The sequence below is a fragment of the Drosophila innubila genome (genome assembly GCF_004354385.1).
Source record: "Drosophila innubila isolate TH190305 chromosome 3L unlocalized genomic scaffold, UK_Dinn_1.0 0_D_3L, whole genome shotgun sequence".
NCBI lineage: Eukaryota > Metazoa > Arthropoda > Insecta > Diptera > Drosophilidae > Drosophila > Drosophila innubila.
The window spans coordinates 21,212,512-21,240,472 of record NW_022995376.1 but is presented as its reverse complement, the minus strand read 5'-3'; the positions used below and the strand labels follow the sequence as shown (position 1 = coordinate 21,240,472).

Genomic DNA, 27,961 nt, shown 5'->3' with positions numbered 1-27,961 from the left:
GGAAGTTTGCGGTGCCTCAAGGGGAGAAGTTGTATAAATTAATTTAATTTCAACCAGTCCAAAAATTTGATAAAACTCTAACAAATATTTTTCAAAAATTTAAAAAATTTTAATTTTTGCTTTTGAATCAAGCCTATTTTGGAAATCGATCAGAATATGAAGCCAAGCCTGCTAGCCCGTTTTTTGTTGCAACATGACTAATAAGACAAGTTGGCAGCACTGCTAGTACCTCAAGAAAGTTGGCAGCATTGTAAATATATTTGAAACGCATTTAAAATAACTGAAAACTAATTTAAAACATCTTTTTTTATATTTTTAAATATAAATGATGCAATTAGAAATTTTTAATGATCATTTGTTGAAATAGACTAAATTAAACTACTTGTGATTAATTTAACAATATTTATGCCTTAAAAGCTTGATAAATTATTACTTTTTATAAAATATGTATGTTATATTTTATAGAATTAATTTAGCTATCAATATCTAGTTAATATTATTGCTCAACTTTGTAGTCAATGGAATTTGCCCAATTGCTGCGGTGTGTGCTCAACTGTTTTACACCTTTCATAAACTTAAATAACTGTTCGCATGACTGCCAAATGTCTTGCACTGACGTCACTAACTTACGTTAAATATTTGGCGTTTTATGAATGAGTTTTCATCATTCAACGAAATGGTAACGTCAGGTCAACAATACAAAGTGAACGAAAGGGCAAGGGATAATTTAAGGTCAATGTGAGTTGTAGTAAAAGAAAGAAGGTCAGTGGCAGCGATGTCAGCCCACACCCGCACCCACACACGTACACACACATGCACTGCCTAAAATTACTCACACACTGTTACTGTCTCTGTTTCGCTCTTGCGCACACATTTAACTGGAAACTTTTTAACACTCTCGGCAAACACGCTTATCGAAGATTTGCTTTTGCCTTTTGACGACTCTAAGTATAATATAAGATGGAGAATGTGAAAGAAAATGCGATGTATGGCGCATTCGCAAAATTGTCATCGAGCGTCGCAGAACACAATATAAAACAGTTGTCAAGACCCCGTAGAATTGGTCGGTGGACGTCTACGTAGTGCCGCAAATAGAAAGTGAAAAAAAAATTATGAAATAATTTTTTTGTGCGAACAATTCTCAAAATATTCATAGAAAGGGAATAAGAAATCAAATATAAATAGCCATGGCTAAGGAAACTACCAAAATGGTAAGTGGCTAATATAACACTTATACATTTAAGACGATAAGTGAGAACTAATTTAACTTACCCTGGCGACCTTGAAAACAAAGTTTATGTGTAGTACGTGGGTGTGTTTCGTGTTGGGTCATTAGGCAATGACAAGCCCCTTAAGACCAACTGATTTTATAGGTAAAACTGCTACAAGTTGGTCAGTAGAATGAGTTACTTTGGCAAAAGAAATACATAGAAAATACATTGATTAGAAACTTGAGAGCTTTTAATATTACTGAATTCAATTCTCTGTACATCGGTCAATGTTTTCTACTTTATTTTAATTTCCTTAGGATTACGTCAATAACTCAGTATATTAAACTCAATTAGTCACATCGAATTCTCTAGTACTTCCCTCAAATTCTCTCAAGTTGCAGCTTTTAGAACTAAAAACCCCTATACAGTATCTGAATTTTACGCTTTATTTACAATATGGAGAACACTGCGAACTTTATTATCTAAAATTTCATACTGAAGCACACGCTTTCAAGTTTCCTTAGCACAACAAATGATTTCATCAGTTGAGTGTTGCTATCAGCTATTTAATGTGGAACTGGAGAATCCCATGACTGCAAATATCTTATAATTATATTATCTAATTGTTAAAATGGTTACGAAAAATTCAGTTGATGACGTTGCTCCTTCCGTTTCTATCTCGAAGTCCAATTCTTTTTCGTTATCGGACAAAATCTGAGCGTCGTTTATTATCTGTGTCTAACCGCAAACCACCTGACCAAAGAAAACAGTCGTAATACCGCATGATAAGCTCTGCGAAAATACATTTTCCCCATAAGCAAACTAATTAACATGCCAAGCAAGGTCTTTAATGATAATTGATAAAAGGGATTAAATCATTTTGAAATTTTTTGCGAAAGAGTAATATAATTTGTCTGTTAAACACGCCTGATAATTTGGAGTTCCGACTCATATATGGGGATAGGATAACTGAATACTTGTGAAGTAGCTGAAGTGTAAATATTTTTGTTATAATCTCGGCAGATTCTAGCTCATTTTCTGTAATTTTTGTTAGCCCCTAATCAGAGACTAGCACGAACTAAAATTATTGCCACCCATTCATTTTATCAGTCTAGCAGGGCGTTGTCTAACAAAAGTTAATGACAGTCCCTAAAATAACAGTAATAAATATAGTGTGCTGTCCCTCAAGGTTGTATGGTTTAATTTGCTGCTAATTGATATAAATTAATTTAAGCATGCAACTGATAAAATGATTAATAAAATTAACTATCCTACGCTTGAACTTTCCGATAATTAGTCAACGAATATTGGGAGATAGTAATTATTCAGATATTTCCATAATAACAAGAATATGTAATTTTATAAAATCTATTGCTTTAAATTTACAAATTCAAAAACTTTAAATTTATAAAAAAAAATATTTAATTTAAAATTCTATATCTAAACTTAGTAAAGATAAAAAAATGATCCTAGACTCTAAAACATCTTCTTGGGGTACATATTCCATTCTAATATGCATAGAAACACCTGATGGAGTGTACTATATAGTTAAAGTCCAACACACCAGCATTATAGCTCAGAGTAAAACTTGTGCTATTTATAAATATTTCAAGCACTCTCTGAGTACATTTGTATACTGTGTTCTATAAGAAACATTCTTTGTTAAAAGTTTTCCATATGATCTGCCAGCTAACCTCAACCTCGCGATCTCACGTGTCTGACGCAATGACGCACTTGTTGTATAAAATCCAAAACAATTGACGAAAGTCCGAAATACAAATATAGCTGATGTGTATAGATTTATCTTTCATACATAATACAATAATACGCTATTTTGTTTGTCTGATCTTTGTATCTATTATCTAATACGACAATATTTTTAAGAACTGTTTTCCTGTTTGATATTTATTGCCAAATTTGATTTAGATTTCGTCGTATTTATTAAGACATTCAAACTGGGTCAAACTTAATTAATTTGGTATTATTATGTTTGCCATTTTATCTTAACAAATTGATGACCAATAAAATACTTGTCATAAGTTGGGTTCATCTCGAGTCTCTTTAACTGGTTTCACGCAACTCAAAGAGCTTCCATTAAAGCCAAGTTGTTTACAGACTTTTGCCCATAAATAGTCATAGACAGTCGAGGCTGTGATTAGTGCTTGTTACCAATATAGAAACTTGCCGAAGGACCAGTTAGCTGGTTAACATTAACAAGACTGTACTGCGATCCCGATGTTGTTTTCAAGGTCTGGAAATTATATGATCTCTTGTAAAGCTTCAATATCAATGTAATTTCCTTTTATTATAGCTTTTCCTATTTTGGGTTGACCTTTCTGTTATTAATATCTTTTTGGACATATTTTGAAAAAATCAATTCAAAGTTGCAACCAATCCGAGTGACATCGAACATGTTGTAGCTGTTTGGTACATATATGTAAATATTTTTTTTTTTTTTTACATACAGTGACACTTCAGTATAGTATAGTACGATATAATAAAGTGTGACTAGATATATTCAATTAGTTATAATTTATATATGTATACTACATTTAATTGTGTATTGAAGCGAATTAAATAAAAAGTTGCTCTCGTCTTGCGGCTTGCTTTAGATCAAATTAATAATTTACTTGGGAAATTGTATATGTTATGAACAGCAATAATACTTGTAGATCTCTAAACATATAGTTTACTATTTATAGAATTCATATTCAAAAGCTTTCTTTTATCGATTGTTTGAGATAAATATTTGATATTTGTGTACAAATTGTCCTTGTTTTTAATTGCTTGAATGCCCGATCTTTATTGATATATTTCTACAATATTCTAAGTGACATTGAATTAAACAAACTGTACGTTTGTGTAGAGTGAATCAACAGAAGGTACAGAATAGCTGGTCCACTCAAACTATTTTAATACTCTAGTCGTAATGTTTTTCTTCAATACAATATTTATTTATCTATTGCATAACCTAATACTTAATTAATTTTTTTTTAGTTGAATTTTGTTATGCAACTGTGAAATTTAATTTTAGATTTATCTAAATAAAATTATTCTACTTACACTTTTTTTTCTATACCGCTATAAACGACTTAATTTCTTGCTATTAAATCATATGACAGGTTTTAAGCTACAAAGGTTTTATATGCTTTAGTTAAGTCACATGCTAGTAAGTTTTTTTTTATGGAATCAGTAATAACAATTAGAATTCATTAGACATAAATTAAGTTAGTTGAGCTTTAGGGATTTTGGTGAGGCAGTTATTCAATCTTTCGGTATTATAATATTTTGGAAGTGATTCTTCCCTTGAAACTACTTATAAGTTGAAACTCTTCTTCCCAAGAAATGCATTTATAACGGTTGATGATATATGATCAGTTTTGATTGCAAGCTTGTTGAGGCAACAACCTGTTGCACTTTCACTGTAACTGGGTCTCTCCCTCGGTACTGCCGTGGTACAGCCATCGATTGTAGAAGTCGTTACACATGTTTACAGTTGCAGTTACTGCCTGTGGACAACGCGTATTTTCGATTACTGATAAGACATTGTTATTGTTATACAGAGACCATGCATAATCTTTATGCATATGAATCCCTGTCTCTTCTTCCCCCTTCCCCAACTCAATCACCTCATTCCCTGTTGGATTGGTAACGGGTTAGGTGGGGTGTGGTAAATGGTAGAGGCTATACAATTTGTTACTGAGTGCAGATACGAGATACGACAACATTTCCTGCAATACAAGTGTCCACCGGCTAGTAGTCTAGTAAATGCAGTTTGTCAACATTTTTTTCCGATGTTGTAGTTGTTGTTGATGTTGTTTTCCATTTCTGTCGTCTAATCGTTGTTACTGGTATTTTCTGGTAAAGTGTTCCATTTATTGTGCTTGATCTGACAGATATTGCTCTCTTGGCAACCTTTCTCCTTCTGCATCTCCTTCTACAATTTCATACAATGTGTATGTGCATGCTCTCACGTTTTATCTACGTCCCCTTCACACCATCATTCGTCCCGTGGAGTTGTGACTGCTGCCGCTTCAGGCGTTGCCACTGTTTAGTTTGCCTGTTGCTGTTAAGTTTCTTTGTTAAGTAGTGATGGGCGTGCAACAAGTGGCAAAGATGGTTAGCCAAATAATTATTCGATATTTATTTAGAAACTATTTCGATATTTCAAGAAGTTTTTAAGTTAATAAAATTAATTATATTAATATAATTGGACTGTAATTATTCTTTTCTTGCGTACAAATTCGGTTTAATATATTTACAAAAGTTTTAATCCGCTGAATAAAAAACCCCATTAAATGGCATAACAAAAATATGAAATATAAAGGAACTTCAACAATAATTAACTCAATTAGCATGCTCACGCTGTCATCTCTAATTAGCAATCGAATCTCTCGTTCAGTCTCTCGCGCACATGGCAGTCTTTTTTACATTGCATTTCCCAATAGGCTCAACTTGTTGCGTCGCACAGTGGTAACTATTTGTTGAACTGCAAGCCAAAAAAAATCTTTTTAATCAATTTTTTCACAGATTTCTATGCGTGACTTATTTGATAAAATTAAAATACATGTTTAAAGGCTTTGAATAAATATAATAATTATTAGTAATAAATTTAATTTAAACAATATAAAAAAATATTTACGAATAGTTGGTATGGTACATTTTAATGTGAGCTTTGTTTCATATTTTAAAAATGGTTTTTATCTATATAGCTAAAATGTTGAGATTTGTTGTTCACACCTCACATTTTCAACCACTGTGTGCTCACACACACGAGTAAAGTGTCGTGTTATGTTTGTGTTTTGTTGTTATGCCGGCCACAACAGTCTCAGAGACTCACACAGACTCGAATTGGCTCGAGCGTCAGTCCCATCGAGCGATTTCTCGAGTGAGTTTCAGTCGCGCATTGTAACGTATGCGAAACGGGCGTGTTCTGGTCATCGTCTGGTCCTCCGTCTACCGTTCTTCGTTGTCGTATCTTGGAATCCAACAATATTGTGACCGCTGCCCAGACACGCTGCAAGTTCCAAAAAAGTAAATAACAAATACAAAATACATAAGTATAGAACGAGATAATAGAACAACGCACATGTGAAATTTAATGAATTTATATATATGTATATACGAGTTGTATATATATAAATACAGTAATTATAAAAAAAAATATATGTATATATACATACATATGTATGTGTACATGAATCGTATGTTGTATGTATTGTAACGGCGATAAAAATACCGCGCTGTGTGTATATTTTAAATTTTTGGTTAGAATATTGTAAAAGTGCCGCCACAAATTGAAGAAATACTACTGACGTTTGCATTTTCATAGTGAGTGTGTGAACGGAAGAAACCCATGGAAAGATCCCTCATTTATTTATCCAGAATAGTAACAGAAATCGTATATAGACACATATGTATAGCTTTTAAGAACCCCTTCATACCGTGCTTTCTTAGTCTTTTGTATGGTAAAACTGTCCAGTTTGTTTTTCTGTTCTTTATTTTTGTTTTATGTCTTGCATTTCCCCAACACACACACACGCTCTCGCACTCCCTATAATTTTGACTTTGCCTGTGTGTGTGTCTTTTTTTCTTGCGTGTTTCCTATATTATTCGATTCCATCCACCGATTCTACTCAAACGGAACCAGAAGCAAAGCAGCTGCCTAGTACTTTTGTTGACTTGACCGAGACCATTTTCTCTGTGTGTGTGTGTGTGTGTGTGTGTGTGTGTGTGTGTGTGTGTGTGTGTGTGTGTGTGTGTGTGTGTGTATGAGTGTAGGTGTGTAAATGTTTATACCATTAAGTTTAATCACAATTTGTTTACCTGTTAACAAAATATTTGCATGGTGTGTGTGGAATTTAACAGCTGTGTATTTTGGTCAAAATCCCTTTAAACACGTGTACACGATCATACATTTACTTAGAATATTTTAAATCTCCAAAATTGCATAGAAACTCACAATAAAAATCACAATAAATTTATAGTATCATACAGACTCTTCTTTAATATGATTCTTTAAAGAATTTAGCCTTTGATCTGTTTTATAAATTCTGATATTATTCATTGGAGATTTGTAGAGGAATAATAAAAGCTCAAGATTGATTGAAAGTTCTGAAAAGAATCCCAGAGTATCTATAATTTGATATCTAAATCAGAACTACTCTCAAAATGATTAAATTGTAGTTTTAAAACGCATTCTAAAATCGTAGCCTTGCTAAAATGGTACAATCATTATAAACCATGTATTTATTATATTTTTATTTCTAAATGTGGATATATCGATCATAATATTTTTTTGATATAAGTATTTGAAGATCACACTAATCATGCTATTGTATAACGCGTTCATGAACTGTCCACACTCCGAAACATTGTCTAATCATTGAGCAGTGGAAGCTTATCAGTAAAAGTATCAATAACTAACTATGTCAACTATCTGTGAGTCAAACATAAAAGTATGTCTAGGCTTGTTCCATAAAAAGCTGCACACGATCAGGTGATTTATTGTTTAAACTTTAAACAAAACAAAAAACAAACACTTAAAGCAACATTTTGCTTTTATATTTGTTGTTTTGCAGTTCACAATATATTTGCATTGCATCCAAAACAGCAATTAGCAATAATACAGGTAATTTTAGGTTGTGTTTCGAGCTTCCAGGGTGTCATTGAACTTTCTGGCTTCAGTTACTGTTCAAAGGGTATTGAGCAGGGTTGTTAAGATTGTTGGTGTTGTTTGAACTGTTTTTAACCTGCGTATGTATTTTCTATTAATACCCAAAACGGAATCCAGCTGTGCGCCAACTCTTATGTAAGTCCGTCCGTTCAACATTACTTTTTATTGACACACAACAAAATCTAGAATTCGTGTTATCAATGCTAAGAAGCGAGTTGATCAGCTGCTAAGAACACTGTTCTAAGAGCGTTGTCAACTGCATTCTCAAGGCCAAGTCTGTTAAGGCTGGCGATAAAAAATTCAGATAGAAGTTTTAATTTTATATAAAAAATTAACAACTAATTTTTAAAATTTAGTTTATGTTTTTCAATGAAAAAGAGAAAAGTATCTACGCATTCTTAAAAACATATTTCTATTTGAATTTCTTGTGTACATTTTTAGAACATTTATCGACCAACTTTGCATGTGAAGATTTGCGATCCATTGTAAAATAAAATTTCTGCCGTACAAACGAGAACTTCTTAACCACATATATTAAACTCTTTCCATTTTGTTTAGTTTTATATATATACAAATATGTAATTTCCGCATTTTTAACTTTTTTATGCCTAGAAGTTACACAGAATTTGTAATCGTTAATTGTTGATTAAACACAGTTGTTTAAATACAACTCTGTATAAGCAGGTAACAAGAACGTACTTTACACATTCCATATAAAATACCGAGTTTAATCTACTATAAATATATAAAGCAGCTTTCAAAGTATTGATTAACCTTTGTAAACCTTTCCACTCTCATTAAATAAACGAGATATAAATCAAATGCTTGTTTAACTTAAATATTTTTACACAAATTGAATTAACACCTCTTTCTCTGTGCGGACAGATAACGTGATTTTGTTTGTCAATTGATTCACACCTAATGAGACCGCTAATCAAATACACACCTCATTCATTGACGTATCTCATATAAAGTTGGATATACTACGATTACGATATGCGTCGATTGTTGTGTATGGTCATTGAACGTACATTGACGAATACCCGAATATCTAGATAGATTATGTGGCTAATTGCAGGTTCAATCGTGATATGACACAATTATAAAGATTACAGACTAGCTAATTAATATTTATAGATAAAAAGAATTATTTTTTGGGTTACTTTAGTGGTTTTAATGCAATATGTTAAATTAATTATCAATCAATTTTTAATGCTTAAAAAATTATTTGAAAACAATTTCTTATAAAATTAATGTGTCATTCTCAAATTTTGTATACTCCAGTTTAATAAGCAATTGAAACCACCATTATTATGCAAATATTTCTATAGTTTAACTCAGAAATTAAAATTGAATATGTAAATTTCAAGATCATTCACATGACATGTTAATTGGCACAATTATTTTAGTTTTTTTGTTCTATTACAATCAGAATTCCATTTATGGAAGCTTCAGTATCCGAGTATGTATGTGTCACAGGGTTAATTTAAATTTTGTATTCTAGTCACTTGCCAGGAAAACGTGTATTGAAGGTAAAGTTTGATATGCTAAAATAATTTATAATGCAAATTAATCAATGTTTATCGGAGGTTATCGGTGTTTATTCGACCAAATTTCAATGACCAGGAAATATGGAAAATTATGGATAATATATACATATTAATTTAATAATTTATAATGCATACGGTGCAATAACCTCAGTTTAACTATAATATAATATTTAGTATCTCCTTATTATTTTTGTTGATAAAAGAATAATTCCTAGTTTTAGGACTGATTAAGCTTCAACTTCTGTAGATATATTTTGACACCAAAGGGTATATTATAGGTGACATTATTTCACTGTATTTTTTATCTCAAAAAAGATTTATTAGACTGTTCAAGAAATAGAATGTGCATTGCCGATAACTCGAACTGCAAATATTTACTCCGCAATTAATCATCACATGTTTCCACATGCGCAGAAAAACATCTTAATTTGCATGAAACATTCTAAAGGTCTAATAAAAAAGACAAATGTATAATAAATAACAATTTATTAGGCTAAAACGCATTTTAAAAAACAAGCGTATTAAAGTGCTTACAATGTGTTTATGTTATAGGTTTCACTTGCAACTTTGATTTTAGTTCCGATTTCAGCTCTATTAAAAGCTGTTGTCAAGTGCGCTCACCGTGTGAATGACCACAATTGAAATTTCCATATAAAATTTATGCGGTTTGTCGATTGTCGATGCCATAAAGGTGACTTTTCAGTTCCAACTGAGAACTGTCGGTACGCTAATGAGCACATGAGTTTACCTGTTGTCACAGGTACAGTCAATTGCATTTTTTACTCTTTCGCACAATATAAATTAATTTAAGCATTAGTTATTGCTGAATTTGGTGTACTTTGAGTTTATTAATCGGTTTTTGTTGGCACGAAAAAGCAGATTATATGTGTATTAAGAGGTCCAAAGTCCGAAGCATGTTTAGCTTTTTTTAGAGTCAAGTATATAAGCAACACATAAGTGGATTTCTAAATGAAAATCCTTATCAAAAGTTCAAAAGCGAAATAGATGTTTCTACAAACACCCTGTAAAAGTACATGAAAGTATATTATTATTATAACAGTTGAGAAATATCAAATTAAAACTTAAAATTTAACAAATAATTGTAAGTAATTTAAAAAAAAAATTAAAATTATCATTATTTAGAAATCTTTATTCTAACCTTTATTATTTTACGTGTTATTGCTTAAGACTTTCTTCATAATTATTTATGACACTCAAGTTATAGACCGGCTATTTTGCAATTACCTTCGGGTTTATTATCTTATATACTATATAAAGATTAATCAGCTCATAAATTTGCAATAATTAAGTTTTACGTAAATGCATTTTTGGAATTGTTTATTTTAAAATTTGGGTTCTGAGATAAGCAATTACACGTGATGACCAAATAATTATTCATATATCTGTCAAATAATTTTTGAAGTGAAATTAATTACAAAAAAATTCGCATCAAATGATAATAATTAGAAACCGGCTTAAATCGGGATATATGTAAAAAATATGTATAGAGATAAAAAAATTTATATTTCGAAAAAGAAAAAGAATCTAGAAATAAATGTTGCCTGTTTCAGACACTACTCAAGTCTGAATGAAGAGAACAATAATCTATTTGTATTTATACCCAACATATACAGTCAGAAGTTCGAATGTTAAGTAAAGTCTAGCATCAAATCAACTTACCAGAAATCCGGAAGAAGCTTTATAATTTTAACAAAAAGTGGCTATAAACATAGAGAGGAGATTCTGGAATCTACATACATGACAGGTATTTTAGCCTTCTTCTATCCTCTTTCTATGCAACCGTAAAAGACATAAAAAACCTGCAAAAAATAATACGATTTTATTCAATTTTAAGACCTGTTTAAGACACAATCTTCTTTGTTTCCGATGTCAATATCATAATTTCAAGCTTATTGCAAGAGAACGTCTTTAGTGTCTTATTGGGAATTCTTTTGTCCCACTTCTGTGGAGTAATGTTATTTATGGCCGAGTCAAATCTGATAAATAATTACAATTCAGCTTTTGACCAGTCGAATTAGCTTAAACCAGTTTACTCCCGTTAACTTAACATGAAAACGCGCCGAAATATAAAACAAGTACATATACTGAAAAAACACATTAATTCCCGCATTAATCTTGTTCCATTGTAGATATATATATTTAAATATATATGTATATTTTTTTTTAAATTGAAAACGTGATTAACTGAGGGTTATTTTTGTTCATGACAAACTGACAAGCCCCAACAATTCTCTTTGACAAACCTTGCTCCCAAAACACTGTAACAGAATGTGACTCGCGGCCCCATTAAATCAATTAACTTGTAAACACTTCACTTTTGAAAACTTAGCGACAATTCTCCGTATATCTCAACTACATCTGCAATTTCATTAGCTAAAATTATTGTAAAATTATAAAATACTTCAGAAATATAACAATGCTTTGTATTTCCTTTGTAATTGTTTTAGTCACTTCAATCAATAGTTTAGAATTCACTGTAATTAAATTAATTTTTCTAAAAAGTGAATAGTTTGGGTGTGCAGTGTATTATTAGATTCTAGATCTGATTGACGTGTCTAGCAACAACTTCATAGATTTTCAGATACGACTAGAAAACAACAACAAAAGTATGAGAATTAAAATCAAATCAAGCTTCAATACTTATATACAGACAGATATTGTAAAACAATATATGGTTGTTTGAGGGGCCGAGGGAAATCTTAAGTAATATTATATTATATTTCCCAGAACTGTCTATAGATTTTACAGAGAAAATGGTCAAAAAGTAGTTTATAAGCCTTGTATTGTGTATTATTTCTAACAGACTGTTTCAATGTAATCTTATCTTGAAAATAGTTATTTAAATTTAATGGTTAAGGTTCCTAGAAATTCCAATTAGTCATTTCCCTCCTTTGTTATATATTTGAGTACATAATAATCATTTTCCGTTTAATTGTTATTTTATTTAATTAAAACATATTTTGTTAAAATCCTCACTTTACCCTTAGTCTAAAAAATATTATTAAAACTTTCTGAAAATTTTAAATGTAATCAAACATTTTACCTTTATAATCGTTTTTAGGAAATATTTAAAGATGAAATTCATTTATTTATTGAGTTATTAATTGTTGTTTAACTTTAGTGAGCTCCTGAAATCATAAGCTTTATGCTCTTAGCCTGATTGTAAATATTTACCCTCAATTCATTGTGAACAAGCAGATAAGTATCTACCGACAATCATAGAAATTTTTTTTTTTTGTACATATTGAATTTTGATTGATACCCAGGGTACAATTTGACGTAGATAGGCACAATCAATTGATAGTAAATAACATCTAAAATATACTTAATAAAGTCCACATTCTATATGCACGACTTTATCAATTTGTAGGCTGACAGTCTTGTTCTCTTCTCTCTGCTTCCTGTCAACATTGTAATCAATCAAGCACACATTCAACAACATTAGAATGAACACATCTATGACATAATATTACATTTTAGAGAGTTACAAAATGCGGTTACACCAAAAATCGGATGTGATCCTCTTCAACTTTAGCACGTGCTGGCATTCATTATTGTGCTTTCATAATTTTTTTAATAACTTGTGGAAATATTTTCAATTATAACAAATGACTTTTGACACAGGCCATAGTTTCAACAATTTGCACGCGCCTCACAATAACAGATATGACTTTCTATAGTATATTTGGTAGAGCTTAAGTCAATAATATATTTTATTGCTCATAAAGTGCATGTAATAATGACACGTCCCTCTGTCTAGTATTACTAGAATTCTCTATAAAAAACAAGTAAGAGAGCTTACACCCGAGGTTGCTCGACGGGGAGTTGCCCTATACATAGAGACATAAATTTTGAAGTATTCTCAATGAAATTTTCAGAATAGAAAGCCGACAAGCTTAGATGCACCTTAAACAGAAAAAGAATCGTCTCCAATTTCTACAGGGTATTATATTCAAGTACTAGACTAAACATACGAGTTTTGTATCAACTCTCGTGTTTCGTTCCAAATTGCATGGCGTTTGTAGTGTGAAAATTAAATGTAAATTTTGTCGTCTATAGATCGAGCTACGGTTCTGTAAGCAAACAACAACAACACGAATACAATTACAATGTAAACAGTAATCATATAAAAATATGTGTTAAAAAAAAGATTGGAAAACAGATCATAAAAGTGCCGACATTAAAACAATAAACAATTGTTCGAAAATTGTGCTAAACTGAGCATTATTAAGTCTATAAAGAGTTGATTAAAGTAAATTACAAAAGGTAAAAAAAATTAAAGATTGTTGTCTGATTTAAGCAGAATTATTTGCAATAGATGCGATATTTTAAGTGGACTTTGAATGGGAGTTTTAAATTGATTGAGATCTCAGAAAATTATTAATAAAACTTTCAAACATAAAGCTATCACAATTGCATTTTTTCTCACCAATTTGACTTTGTGTAGCAGTCGTGTTCGTTCACTGTTAATTAAGTAGTTCCTAAAGTTTATTTATATGTACTTTAAAGCTGTTTTTATCTAATTAAAAAAGTATTTAAAGTTGTGAGAGTACATTTTTCTTTGTAACTATTTGAGTGTTACTTATTAATGTTTTTTAAAGTGATTTTTATGTGTTAGCTAATGTTTATTGCAATTCGATTTGGCATTGAAAGGATTATTGGCATTTTTTAATATAAATATATTTTACAAAAGGTTGAGAGTTAAAAGCAAACCGCGCTGTTTAAATCTTACTGGTATGTCCTTGATTTTAATTGGAGTCAAGTGAGGAAATACTTACTCTCTCTCCCTCATTTTCTGGATGATTCATCAGTCACTACTTAAATCCAACCTCAACAATCTGTTGGCACTTTGAAAGCTTTTTAAACCTCATCTAAACATTGCTATCCCATTACAGTCAACGTCCTACGCGTTGCATGTGGCACGCTATTGTTTTTATTTCAACGCCTTTTATCACTCTCCCTTTTCCACCTCATATTGAGACATGTACAGATGTATATATCTTAGCTTTTATAGTATTGACATTGACATTGGCGCCGTTGGGTTGTCTATAATTAGTGGGTGTTGTATTGTATGTGAGCCACACAGCGACTAAGTAAAATATATGCATTTGTATCTTGTCGATACATTTATTCTAAAGGCCAATAACACACACGTGTGTGCTTACATAAAGTCAACTGGTTTGCTTATTTATGACTGAACTGAACTGAACTTAATTCTCAACCCCATTGATTGATTGTCTGTGATAGGCAAAAACTGGACGTGCCTCCCATGGAAACAAACTAAGGGATACATATATACTATATAATGAATTTGTATATATTAATGTATTTGTACTTGCATTTGTGTTGGGTTTCTGCTTGGAGAATTCGCACATTTATTACCTAACAGTCAGCGGGGCGATGACGTACGTGGAATGGAGGCCAACGTCGCGACGTCGTCATGAATATGCGCTTATGAAATATTTATATACCCACATATAGAACTGTACGAAACTGAAAGAACCAAAGCTGAAATTGACGTTGACAATTTTCTAGCACACACACATACACACGCACACCCAAATTCCATTTCCATTTCGCCTGCACAATTTTTGCGAAAGGAATTATATCATGCGACGACAACTTGTTGCTTGTATACCCTGTAAATTAAGAAAGAAGTTATAGTCTATTATAATATATACCCACGTATATAAATAACTATTGTAGTGTGTATATTTTGATTTACGTACAGTTAAAATATTCTGCATTCATTTTATATTTTCCATAATTATTTTTCTTTTTTTAAAATTCCTTAAAAATTTCTTACATTTTTGTAGCGTTAGTTGACATTCGAAAACTTTAATACTTCTGTACAATTCTTATTAAACTATAGCTCTCATCTTAGACAGGTTTCATAAGCTAGGCAGAATACTTTATGATAATTGGATAAAATTATATATTTAATAGAGGGCCAATACTTTTTTAAATAAATATTTTTATTACATGGTATTTAAGAGTCGCATTTATATATTCTGTTTTGATTTTATTATTTTGTGTTGACGTGTATAAAATAATTTAGGTGTCAATTCGCTTGATTTTCAATTGGTTTTGGTCCCATTTTCTCTGGGTCTCAATATTGATGAATGGGTTTTTAACGAACTATAAACGATGTTAATGGAGCAATTTGAGTTGAAATTGAGAACATGGCAACAAGTGGAAAAATTCGCTGGGAGGCTCGTTTTAAGACATGCATTTTTTAATCAATTTCTTAATTTGGTTTTCTCTTTTTATTTTTTTTTAATTACAGCTTTATCCTGACTTTAAAATGGAACTGTAAGTATAAACTTAAATATTTTTTTATTTAACAACATATAATTAATTAACAAAATTTTCATTTTATAGTGAAGCAGGCGAACCCGTCGAACCGCGCGCCGATTGCGGTTCATTCTTTTCCAATCATTGGAAGGGATTGGTTGTCTTTTTAATGCCCATTCTCTGTCTGCCCATTATCTTATTCAACAGTGGGACGGTAAATAAAATTTAGCAAGATTTTGAGACTGTATTTTTCTAAGAGACAATGTTTTTATTATCTTTAGGAATACCGGTGCATGTACATTCTGCTAATTATGGCCGTATTTTGGGTCACCGAAGCTTTGCCTCTTTATGTGACCTCCATGATACCCATTGTTGCCTTTCCCACAATGGGGATAATGGTAAGTAAAATATCCTTTAAAATCATACAATATTCTAAAATATAATTTCTGCTTTCTAGGGCTCTGAGGAGACTTGCATGACGTACTTTAAGGATACGCTGGTGATGTTCATGGGCGGCATTATGGTTGCTCTGGCCGTAGAATACAGTGGTCTACACAAACGTCTTGCCTTGAGAGTAATCCAAATGGTGGGCTGCAGTCCCAGAAGGTAAGCAGTGAATACCCATAAACTGAATTCTTACTAATAATGCACATTTAACTTTTAGATTACATTTTGGCCTGATTATGGTGACCATGTTGATCTCTATGTGGATTTCGAATGCTGCCTGCACAGCCATGATGTGTCCCATTATCCAAGCTGTGCTCGAGGAGCTGCAATCGGTGAGTTTACTTAATAAATATTCACATTATGATTACCTTGCATCGAAAAAGGCGTCGTAGACCTCTTAAAATATCAATAATCTTCATTAAGCTGAGGGTAGAGCTGTCTGTCTGTTTCTGGGCAAACTAGTCCCTCTAAGGCTATGTCCATTTTTGTATTGCTAAGTTGATAGTTTTAATTAGATGTCATAGGAAAACGATCAATATAGAATCAATACTTTTTGAAATATATCTCAATCATATTTATAAAAAAAAAATCTCCAAAATCACGTCTTTAATATAGATTTATACAATTTCTTAAGAGGTACACAGAATCTTACAATTGGTGTATAGTATATACTTACACTTTAGTTATATATAACACATTCTGGATACATTTGCTAACAATCTGATAGTTATAAACGAGCGGTCAATAATTAAAATTTGATTATTAAGAACTTTTTTGATTTGTAAAGATATCTAAACTAAATTTAATAAAAATGCTTTTATTTTTGGGAAGACATCTTTGGGGTGTCGATGATAACATTTTTTCTTACTTATTCAGTATTATATTATAAAATATTATCCTTCTCAAACCTTTAGCAAGGCGTCTGCAAGATCTATCATGAGCCGGAATATCAAATGGTTGGCGGCAAGAACAAGAAGAAGAATGAGGATGAGTAAGTTTTTTTGAAAAAAACGCAACTACCCTTTTGACTCACTCTCATCGTTTTCACAGACTTCCCTACCCCACAAAGGTCACACAGTGCTATTATTTAGGCATTGCCTATGCCTCATCTTTGGGCGGTTGTGGCACCATCATTGGCACTGCCACAAATCTAACATTTAAGGGTCTCTACGATACGGCTTTCCCCAATGCCACAGAGAAAATGGACTTCCCAACATTCATGTTCTATTCGGTGCCCTCGATGTTGGTTTATACACTGCTCACATATGTGTTCCTGCAATGGCATTTCATGGGTCTGTGGCGACCAAAGAGCAAGGAAGCCCAAGAGGTGCAAGTTGGCAAAGATAATGCCCATGTGGCCAAGAAGGTTATTGATCAACGCTACAAGGAGCTAGGACCCATGAGCATGCACGAGATTCAAGTGATGATCTTGTTTATCGTCATGGTGATCATGTACTTTACACGCAAACCTGGAATCTTTACGGGTTGGGCGGAAATTTTGCCAGCCGTGTAAGTTCTGAATCTATTGTAAATATTTATGATGAGTTAACAAATAGTAGTAAAAGAATTCCATAACAGTGGAAAAAAAACTTGGAACAGGAAACTAGGACCCCTGTAAATTAGAAAAAAATAAATTAAGGGAATCAAAAGTACAAAAAATTTAATTTGCAAAATAAAATAAGGGGAAAAAAATTCAAAATCAAGAATATTTGAATTAAATCACTCGTATACTAATTACTATTTTAAAAGAATATTCAAAAGAGAAATCAAAGCTAATTTTATGATTATACTAATTAAATTAATTTTTTCTTATTTTCTTTCTTTCGAAATTTTAGTCTTAGGTTATTTTGTATTTGTTCTTGTATTTCTTATAGAAATATTCTTACATTTAATAATATTTTCTGGAGTTTATTTTTTTTTTTATTATTATATTAGATTTATTTTAATCTTATTCTTATTTTTTTATATTAATTCTTACAAACATGTCTAGAATAACATTTATTGTTTTACTTTCAGTGTTATTAAGAACTCCATGCCAACGATATTCGTGGTGATCATGTGCTTCATGCTGCCCGCCAATTATGCATTCCTGCGTTATTGCACACGTAAAGGACCCGTGCCAAAGGCAGCGACACCTTCCCTAATCACCTGGAAATTCATTCAGTCCCGTGTGCCATGGGGACTGATCTTCCTGCTGGGCGGTGGCTTTGCTTTGGCTGCGGGCAGCAAAAAGAGTGGCATGGCCACCTTGATTGGCAGCTCGATGAGTGGTCTTTCAGTGCTTCCCAATTCAGCGTTGCTTCTGGTTGTCATTCTGGTGGCAGTATTCCTGACTGCCTTTAGCTCAAATGTGGCTGTGGCCAATATTCTAATTCCTGTGCTCAGTGAAATGGTAAGTGAATGTGACTAAAGAGTTATTCTTTTGATTTGCTAATTATACTTAATTTCTTTTTCAGGCCTTGGCATTGAAAATACATCCATTGTATTTGGTATTCCCAGCTGGTTTGGCCTGCAGCATGGCCTTCCATCTGCCGGTGAGCACGCCGCCAAACGCCCTTGTCGCTGGATATGCTCACATTCGCAGCAAGGATATGGCTATAGCCGGCATTGGTCCAACGATTATTACCATAATTGTGCTATTCATATTCTGTCAAACCTGGGCAATGGTCATTTATCCCAATCTTGATACGTTCCCCGAATGGGCGCAAATTGCCGCCGAAGAAGCAGCAAATAAGACACGTCTATTGACGGAAATTGCGTTCAATAAGACGCATATGCTTGAGATGGCCGCAAATGCAACGCGTCTGTTGACCAACAACACCGAATTCTTAACAGATTTGACAACCAGCAGCTCGAATGTGTTGGGCAATCTGGTTGCCAATAACACACAGCCGTTGGCCGAGTTAGCCGTCAATGGGACTCGCATATTGACCAATTTGGCCTTGAATCAAACAGTGTAATGAATTAGTTAGTTGTCTAGTCTAAAAGTGAACACACAATACCCATGAAAACGCGGCGTGAGGGAAATTGTACAAAGAAAAACATGAACTAAAAAGTGCCTTTGCTGAAAAATGTTTTTTTAGGTCTACTACACGGGGCGATAGTTAATTATAAAGTTGATCCATCAAAAACAACAACAACAGTTATTATTTTTAACGAATTTAGAAAGTTCAACAGTGAATGATACTTTAACCCCACGAACAATGACTGCATTTCTGTGACACTAAACGAGTGAATACTGTAAACGGATTACATTTGAATAGCAACTTGTGTATAGATTATGTCAAAGTTAACACTAATTAGGAGGAAAGGGGGCGTCCGTTTAGCATCCTAATGCATTTACTAACAGCCTTTAAATTTACATACATACGTACATATAAACCATTTTTAAAACTCTGCTTAAATACATACTTTTAATCTTACTTAACTGTTGCATTTAGCATAATTATCAAAAGTTATATAGTGAATGTTATTAACACAGGCATTGAAATGTATTTTCTATACTTTTTTCTTACATCTACTAGACTGACAGAATGTGTTTGTTTTTGAATTCTTTATATTTTTTATTTTCCATTTTGTTAAATGCTAACGGAAACTAGTAAAAATCAAATGAAAAAATTACTCAATATTTGAATGCATACCGAAATGAGCACACAAATAGCATTAGTTTTAAGTTTAAATGATAATGTGTAAATTTGCAAACAATTAATGTTTTATATAGTTGTAAACATCAAATAAAACAAAAAGCTCAAAGTATATAAACATTAGCTAGAGTTCTTTATTTAAATTTGTGGGTAAAATCTTATTTTTAAACAAAATTTCAGTTTTTGATTTACGTATTGAGAATTATAATATATTTGTGTATCCATTATTAATTCCGTATACTTGATAAAAAAAATCAAATTTAAGTTTTTATTTATTTTAATATTTAATTTTGATTTTGAATTTGCTTTGTATCAAACGTTTATCGTTTAATGGTCAAAAACTGGGTGGCAGCCTTGAACCCAAAAACGGTGTGGCAGCCTTGACTCCCGGGAAAAGTTCAAACCCATTTTTCGCTCAAATTGCAAAGCTGAGTTTTTTTCGGCCAGTTGGCAACATTGAAAGCTGCCGGATCGATAGTAAATAATACTGCGATAGTAGTAAATAAATACCAATTGTTCTTGTATATCGATATATCGATAGGCATCGATAAGGAGAATTTTAATTTTAGTTTATGGAAATTTTAAAATGCAATAACTTTGAAATTAATTAACATTTTGAAATTCAAGAAAAAAGTATATAAATTTTAATGAAGGTTTGAAACTCGTCAACCTAAGGTAAGAGAAGTTAAAAATTAAATTATAAAAAAAAAATTACATAAAATCGAGAAAATTCCAACAAAAATTCTGCAAAAATTTTCAAAATTCTAGCTTCAAAAATAAGAAAAATTTCAATTTAGTCAAATTTTCAAAGTTGCAGCTGATTTTTATATTTTATTAAATTAAAAGAAGCAGCCAGATCGGGAAATTCTTTAGGGTGGCAGCCCCAATTTAAAAGGACGCCACGCCGGGAGAACTAACGATGCTTTTTGAACAGAACAGAAACGATTTCGGAAAACTTTTTAACACTTGAGAAAAATTTGACTTTTCTTGAGATGGCCCGACGAAACAAAGCCGATTCCATAAAATGTGAATGGAGGTATATTTAAAATCAAAAACCCAAAGGGCTCGTGGAATGCGTTTATTGTCCATCACAGCACCGGTTTCGCGGCAATCTGGGAAACGGCACAGGCAATTTCCACCAGCACATCAGAGAAAGTAGTACCCCCCCACTTCCAAGTGCATGTACACTTTCCAGTTAAGATGAAATTAATTAATTAAAACATTCAACTTTGCAGCGACGTCATCCATATTTGATAGACAAAGTAATGGAAATAAAAAAGGACAACCAAGAGAAGATTGCCAAACGTGGGCGCAAGTTAAGTTTCGATGATGATAAGTCGCAAGAGTCTGACGGGGATGAATCTGATGATGTGTTTAATCTTGATATAATGATAATGCTTCCATAACATAATTGCAAGATGCAAGAGGGCAACGAGAAAGACCACGGGATCCAAATTTTGCTTCAACAAATACGAAGATATTCAGAAATGTGAGCGGCGCACAATTTAAATGTGAACTGAATTTAGCAATTATTTGATTTTAAAGATTTTTAAAGAAAATGTTAAATTTCGAAATTATATAAATTAAAGGTGTTGATTTTAATGAATTTTTGAAAATTATTGACAATTTTGGAAATTGACAAAAATTCAAAAAAAAATTCTGAACAAAATTTCATTTTAGCATCAAAATTAAGGAAAATACATAAAGAGATACATTTTGGAAATGTATATTAAAATGATTATTGGAATTTTATGGAATAGACGTCTCAAACTATCGGCTTTTATTTTTCTGGTGCCGCACCGTTTTTGGTATTTGAAACGACATAATTTAAACAGATTTATTCTTTTTATATCAAAAGAAAGATTTATTACAAATCGATAACATATATGTGTTTTATATTACAGCTACAATTTAGCATTTTAAAATAAGGCACACGCATGGGGAAAGAGCATTATAGAACCATAAAAACATTGCCCGCAACCGAAGAAAAAGGTTCAGTGGGAGATGGAAATAATGTGCAATAATAAGGTGTACTCTCAAAATTGTATTAAGCGAAACCCACTGGGTGTAAATTATTTAGAATTTGGACGATTTGATCAGATTTAGTGCCTCCGTAAGCATGCGTCCAAAATCGGCGTGAACCTGGGTAAAGTTCTTCACGGCACGCTCCTGCAAGAATTGACTGGCATTGCTCAAATTATCAGCAATATTCTGGACGAGACGCTTCTTGGCGCAGTTGTCGAGCACATGCACCCAGAAATCGGTAACTTGGCCATAATTATCCTCCGTATCGCCGCTGCTATAGCGATAGACATCACCAGTCACGGGGCAACAGGTGGAGAGAGCACGGGCACGTGGACACTCCTGGGGACCATTGAACGAGTTGGGGAAATAGTTGGGAGCACCATCCTGATTGTCGGTGACATTCATGAAGCCATCGCGTTGGAAATTGCTGACCTTAACACGGTAAGGGCAATTGACTGGAATCTGCAGATAGTTGGGTCCCAAACGATGACGATGCGTGTCCGAGTAGGAGAATAGACGACCCTGCAACATCTTGTCCGGCGATGGCTCAATGCCGGGCACCAAATGGGCCGGACTGAAGGCAATCTGTTCGACCTCGGCAAAGTAATTCTTGGGATTGCGATCGAGCACCATTTTGCCAACAGGTATCAATGGATACTCCTTGTGGGACCAAACCTTGGTCACATCGAATGGATTATACTTGAACTTCTTGGCCTGCTCGAAGGTCATGACCTGAATGTACACCGACCAGCTGGGGAATTTGCAGTTCTTGATGCGATTGTACAAATCACGAATGCTATAATCTGGATCAGATGAAGCCAGATCCGCAGCGGTCTTCACATCCAAATTCTTAATGCCCTGATCCGTCTTAAAGTGGAACTTGGCATAGACAGGTTCACCCTTGGCATTAACCAGCTTAAAGGTGTGCGAACCATATCCATTCATGTGGGTATAGCCATCGGGAGTGCCACGATCGCTGAACAAGAACGACACCTGATGCGTTGATTCGGGACGCAGAGTCAGGAAATCCCAGAACATGTCAGCATCCTTCAAATGCGTTTGTGGATTACGCTTCTGGGTGTGGATGAAGCTCGGGAACAGTATGGGATCGCGAATAAAGAAAATGGGAGTGTTGTTGCCCACCAAATCCCAAACGCCATCATCCGTATAGAACTTGACAGCAAATCCACGTGGATCCCGTGCCGTATCAGCGGAACCACTCTCACCACCCACGGTGGAGAAGCGTACGGCCAATGGAGTGCGCTTCTTAACCTTCTCAAAGATCTTAGCGGCACAATATTGGCTTATATCGTGAGTCACCTCAAAGTAACCAAAGGCACCAGCTCCCTTGGCGTGCACCACACGCTCTGGAATACGCTCCCGATCGAAGTGGGCCATCTCATCCAAGAAATTGACATCCTGCAGAAGTGCTGGACCACGAGGTCCCACCGTTTGAATGGCATCCTTAATGCCAATTGGGGCACCACTGCCAGTTGTAATAGCGCCCGGAGACTCCTGAAAATAAATGAAGAAAAAAATTATTTAATAGTTAGATTTAAAGTGCATTATATACAGTGACTCTCATCTTATTAGATATAGACAAATTTGAAACGGAGATGGTTTAATTTATGTTTCAGCTTAAGCAACATATTTTCATTTATTTTTTATATATATTATATTTGAATAAACAAATAAAAAAAAAACAGAGCTAGCTCTGCAGTTAGTAAATTTTGAGTTACTCTATGTTAATAGTTTGTGTAGCCTTAATAAATCAAATAATGTTATAAAGCTTGTATACTCCGTGGGTGTGTAACTGTTCTAATTTTTTAAAGTACAAATTGCGATGCAGTAATTAAATATATTTCCATTTTTATAATATTACTTAGAGTAAAATACTCGATTTTAAACATAAACTAAAACCATCAAAATACTAAATATAAATGTTTATTTAAAGCTCAAGTGTAAAACTTTTTTAATTTTTGGTTCACACGATGTTTTAATTAACGTTTTATCTTAGGTTATCAAAATACATTTATCTAATATCCCTTGTTTGCATCTTTTTAAATAAACATCAAAAACAAGTCTTATTTACGATTTAAGCTATAAGAATGTTTATGCAAGTACAAAATTATTATCGTATTTTAATTTCCTGAAATACCTTTTTGACTTTTAACAATGTCAAACAAAATGGAATGCCATAAAAAAACTTGAGTTATTTCTGGAAGAATCGAGTCATACATTTTAAGGTTTGCTGGCATTCATTTACGCATTATAAAGCTCAAAATCTGTAGCTGCAGTTTGTTCTGTTATATAATCGAGTACAAAGTATTAGCTGAAATAATCTAATCTAATCAGCGAAACTGTTTTTAGTGCAAGTGAAATAATATAAACATAAAGATTGGTTGGCTTTTCAGAGCTTATCACACCCCATTGAGGATGGACATTGCATGGAGAGATGTGTATATATATCTTAAGAGTAAAAACTACAAATTAATCTTCTAATTTCATCATAAGTAATGTAGATTTTATGATTTTGAACCTGGGTGCAGTCGTTGCCGCTCCCCAGAGCAGCTTATCAGTAATTCTGAATGCGAAAATAAATTGTCAACAATCAAAAAGATACACAACTGACTAACAATGCAAAAAAACGCAGGCATTTATCACACAAAGCACTGCCTATATACTTAATTACAATTATATCTATATATATACAGCTGAATGATGACTCTGGCATATTAATGAAGCGAAAAACTAAATAAATTCAGTTGCTCCCAAAGTTGACTTTTATTGCAACGTGCAAGTTGTATTTTGCTAGAATGTATATATTTCTACTATATATCTGTTGTTTATTCATTATTTTCCATTCCGATTTGCAATCAGAAATGTTTGCACTTTGAAACACCAACATTCTATGTGGTGCCACTTCACAATTGGATAGATAATATGAATCAAACAGAGAATATATACATATATACACCCTAGTATAAAGAGCATTCTGATAAGACCTCTATGGATCGATAGACTCTGCATGCAAAACATGAAGCTACAAAGTGAAATTTTAATTGCAAGTTGTTTTGTTGAGGTAGCAAGTTAATGAAGCTTACAGGTTGTTTGTAAACGATAAATATAGAAAGCATGTATCTGATAGATCGGAGTACTAAAAGGCGGTTAGTTGAAAGTGAATGTGATTGTTCATAACATTGTAATGAAACAGTTAATGAAATATGCAATGAAGACCAAATGAAAACTATAACAGTTTAGAATTTCAAATATTCATTTTTACTTTTATAGTTTTTAAATTACTAGAACGAAATGCCAACCAAAGCAAAGTTAAAATATAGTTACTTTAAACTAATTGAATAAGTGAACGAACGTTTTTTTAGATATTTAATGAATCACAACTATATAAATAAAATATATAAAATACGATACAATTTGATTTTCAATTGCATGGTAAAGTTACTGCGCTATTAATTGAACTTAGCTGAATCCTGTTAAATTAATTCCAAATATGTAAAAAAATATTTGCACATGCTACATTTGTTTTTAATAGCTTTTAGAAATATTGTTGAGAATTTTTGTTTTACAAAGAAATATAAATATGAGAAGAATGGATCTTACATAAAGGAATACATAAAAATATTAAAATATTTGGAAGAGTAAAAATACTTTAAAATATAGGATCTATTATATTGATTTAGTGAAGATTTACATTTTATTACTTTTTTAATACAAGCATTTTAAATGGGTCCCTTACAAATTTCTTAAATACAAAGATCTGATTCATACAATAAGGGGAATTCCCTCATTTAATGTGTTACCCAAACCGGAGATCCATGATTGATGATTTTAGTAATGTTAATGCTTGCTTTTCAATCCGATAGCTTGAGCAATTAATTCAAAATAGCTTGTGGATATTTTGGACTAATTATACTATGTAAATATTTCTTATTTTGGGCATTCCGATGCACATGGAACTGGGGCTAGACTATCGAATCCGTATCGGGGCTAAAAACAAAGGCAAGACCACATTAATGCCTGACAAAATGCAATTTTGTGTGCTCGATTTAGTTTCTAGTTTCTATAGAAGGTCATGCAACGGAACAACACGAACACCTTTTTCTGGGTCACTTCCATTGCGATTTGGAAACATATTCTCACATACTATATACACATACACACTTTAGTTAGCAGGCGAGTGCCAACAGCATTGCATAACCAAATGTGAATCCAAATTGATCGTGCCACGCAGACACAATAACTTAACAAGCTCCCCTCGCTTCCCTCTTTTTGCCAACTCTTATTGAACTTGTTTTGGGCGCATGCGTGGCGAGTTCAACGGCACTTATTGCAACCATTGCTTGCAACCAGTTTATGCAACATCAAAGTGCATTGACATCTAGACTTCAATAGCAAAAAAAAAAAAAATATATAGAAAAATAAATAATGTAATAGCTTTTTTTCCCGCAAGCAGACTTTGGCACGTCTTTGTTTATTATTGTTATTTGTTTGCAGCGAACTAAACAATAATAATTATGAATTGAGTAATTTTTTAAAAGTTTTGCGTGTGAAATCAACTAGAAATATTTTGTTATTAATTTTCTAAGTGCATTTATTCAAGGTTATTAAGCTTCAAGGTTTTGCTGAAGTCAATTAAATTGATTTTTTTCTATATGTATACAAATGTAATATATATTAATTATTAAAAGCACTTTCACAGCAGTCTTACGTGGAACAAAAAACGGGCTCTCAATTAAAATGTATATTAAAAATGTTGATTAAACTAGCTGCCACAAATGGTGGCAAGTTTCGCTTCACAAAATGCACTAGTTAATTTCGCTTATCAATTGATTAAATGACAATAAAGTGCGATATGCTAAATTAAACTGGATATAAAGATAAAAGAGCTTGGAAAAAACTAAACTATTACATTTAGTCAAGTTTTTGTATTGCCAATAAAATAACTTAATTTTTTTTTTAATAGTTTAAGGCAATGGAGATCTTGTTAAATTTTTTTTAAGTTTTTCTAAGAACCATAAAAGTCAAATAAAAAGTAACAAGAAATGGTATTTTTTGCAAATAAAATAGACTAACTATATTTGTTTTATATTTAATCCAATGGATGTAAGTACTTCACTTTATTACATTGTTCCAAATATCAGAAAGAATTATAATTAAATATTTAAGAATATATTTTTTGCGAAATAAAATATTAGTGAATTTCCTGTGTACAAATTATTATATTTTTAATGGATATTACACTAACAAAATATTAATAAGAGTTTAGGAAAATTTCTCTCTAAATAAACACAAAATGAAAGCGAAAATTAACACAAATAAATACTATATTATTTTGCAGGCAGGTGCCAAGAGGATATACATAATTAAATATATATATATTTACATAATTCAACCTTTTGCAAATCTAGCTAATTGATTTATATACCAATCAGATAAGCGTTATCAACAGAAACGATAAGATTAAGTTTGGATTTAAACCAAGCATTAGAGCGGAAAGTGAAAGATTAAATGCGAGTCAATCTGAAAAGAAACCAGAGTAACAGAGACAGCAACACTGCGCCTTACTCAATACAAATCAACAGCAACAATGTATGAAAAGTAATTGAACTTTGCCTCTCTGCCCCGTTCGTTCTTCTTCATCTTTTTTATCTGGCGCAGCGTCAACTGCGCTGCTTCTGCAGTTTTGCAAGCGGCTTTTTGGAATATTCCGGATTTATTATTGTTTTCACATTTGCATAAATTACATTTATTTTTAAATTTTTCTTTTTGCGCCTTCTTTATTGTTAAATTTATGTGTATGAATTATTTGGTCCCGTTTTATATCAACAACTCACCTTTAAGGTATTCTTATAGTCGAGCAGTTGATTCGATGCGGCATCGCGTGCAGCCATGTTTATTGCCTTATTTGTTGCTGTTTGATAACCAGAATTTATAACGAATGCAAAAGCACTTGAATGTTGAAAAGCGCTGTCGCTTATGCGGCTAAATTTGTTAACTAAAACACGTACAGCGCAGTACTCATTGCTTTTATAGGCGGCGACCAGTGCTGCCGGACAGTAACAACATACTATT

General features: G+C 32.5%; 2 protein-coding genes across 3 annotated transcripts; one reads left to right on the top strand and one right to left on the bottom strand.

Moving 5' to 3' along the window:
• Positions 1-966: 966 nt before the first annotated feature.
• On the top strand, positions 967-19,957 carry LOC117786451 (protein I'm not dead yet). Of its 2 annotated transcripts, none has more exons than XM_034624717.1 (10): positions 967-1,211; positions 15,745-15,770; positions 15,840-15,966; positions 16,034-16,150; positions 16,210-16,358; positions 16,417-16,531; positions 17,114-17,190; positions 17,250-17,708; positions 18,216-18,591; positions 18,656-19,957. In XM_034624717.1, the coding sequence occupies exons 1-10, from the start codon at positions 1,188-1,190 to the stop codon at positions 19,157-19,159; spliced, it is 1,974 nt and encodes a 657-aa protein (XP_034480608.1). In that variant the 5' UTR covers positions 967-1,187; the 3' UTR covers positions 19,160-19,957. The 2 variants fall into 2 exon arrangements, with proteins under 2 accessions (XP_034480608.1, XP_034480609.1); XM_034624718.1 differs by lacking the exon at positions 967-1,211 and adding an exon at positions 6,079-6,245.
• A 1,726-nt stretch (positions 19,958-21,683) lies between these two features.
• Positions 21,684-27,890, bottom strand: LOC117786518 (catalase). Its single transcript, XM_034624829.1, has 2 exons — positions 27,724-27,890; positions 21,684-23,383 (listed from the first exon to the last, which is right to left on the bottom strand). Exons 1-2 carry the CDS (start codon positions 27,778-27,780, stop codon positions 21,920-21,922), a joined length of 1,521 nt encoding a protein of 506 aa, XP_034480720.1. The 5' UTR covers positions 27,781-27,890; the 3' UTR covers positions 21,684-21,919.
• Positions 27,891-27,961: the final 71 nt, after the last annotated feature.

Coding starts and splice junctions, on each gene's coding strand:
- LOC117786451 (XM_034624717.1), top strand. CDS start 1,188: ATGGCTAAGGAAACTACCAAAATG. Junction 15,967..16,033: donor TCTTATTCAACAGTGGGACG/GTAAATAAAATT, acceptor TATTATCTTTAG/GAATACCGGTGCATGTACAT. Junction 18,592..18,655: donor TTCCTGTGCTCAGTGAAATG/GTAAGTGAATGT, acceptor TTTCTTTTTCAG/GCCTTGGCATTGAAAATACA.
- LOC117786518 (XM_034624829.1), bottom strand. CDS start 27,780: ATGGCTGCACGCGATGCCGCATCGAATCAACTGCTCGACTATAAGAAT. Junction 23,384..27,723: donor ACTATAAGAATACCTTAAAG/GTGAGTTGTTGA, acceptor ATTTATTTTCAG/GAGTCTCCGGGCGCTATTAC.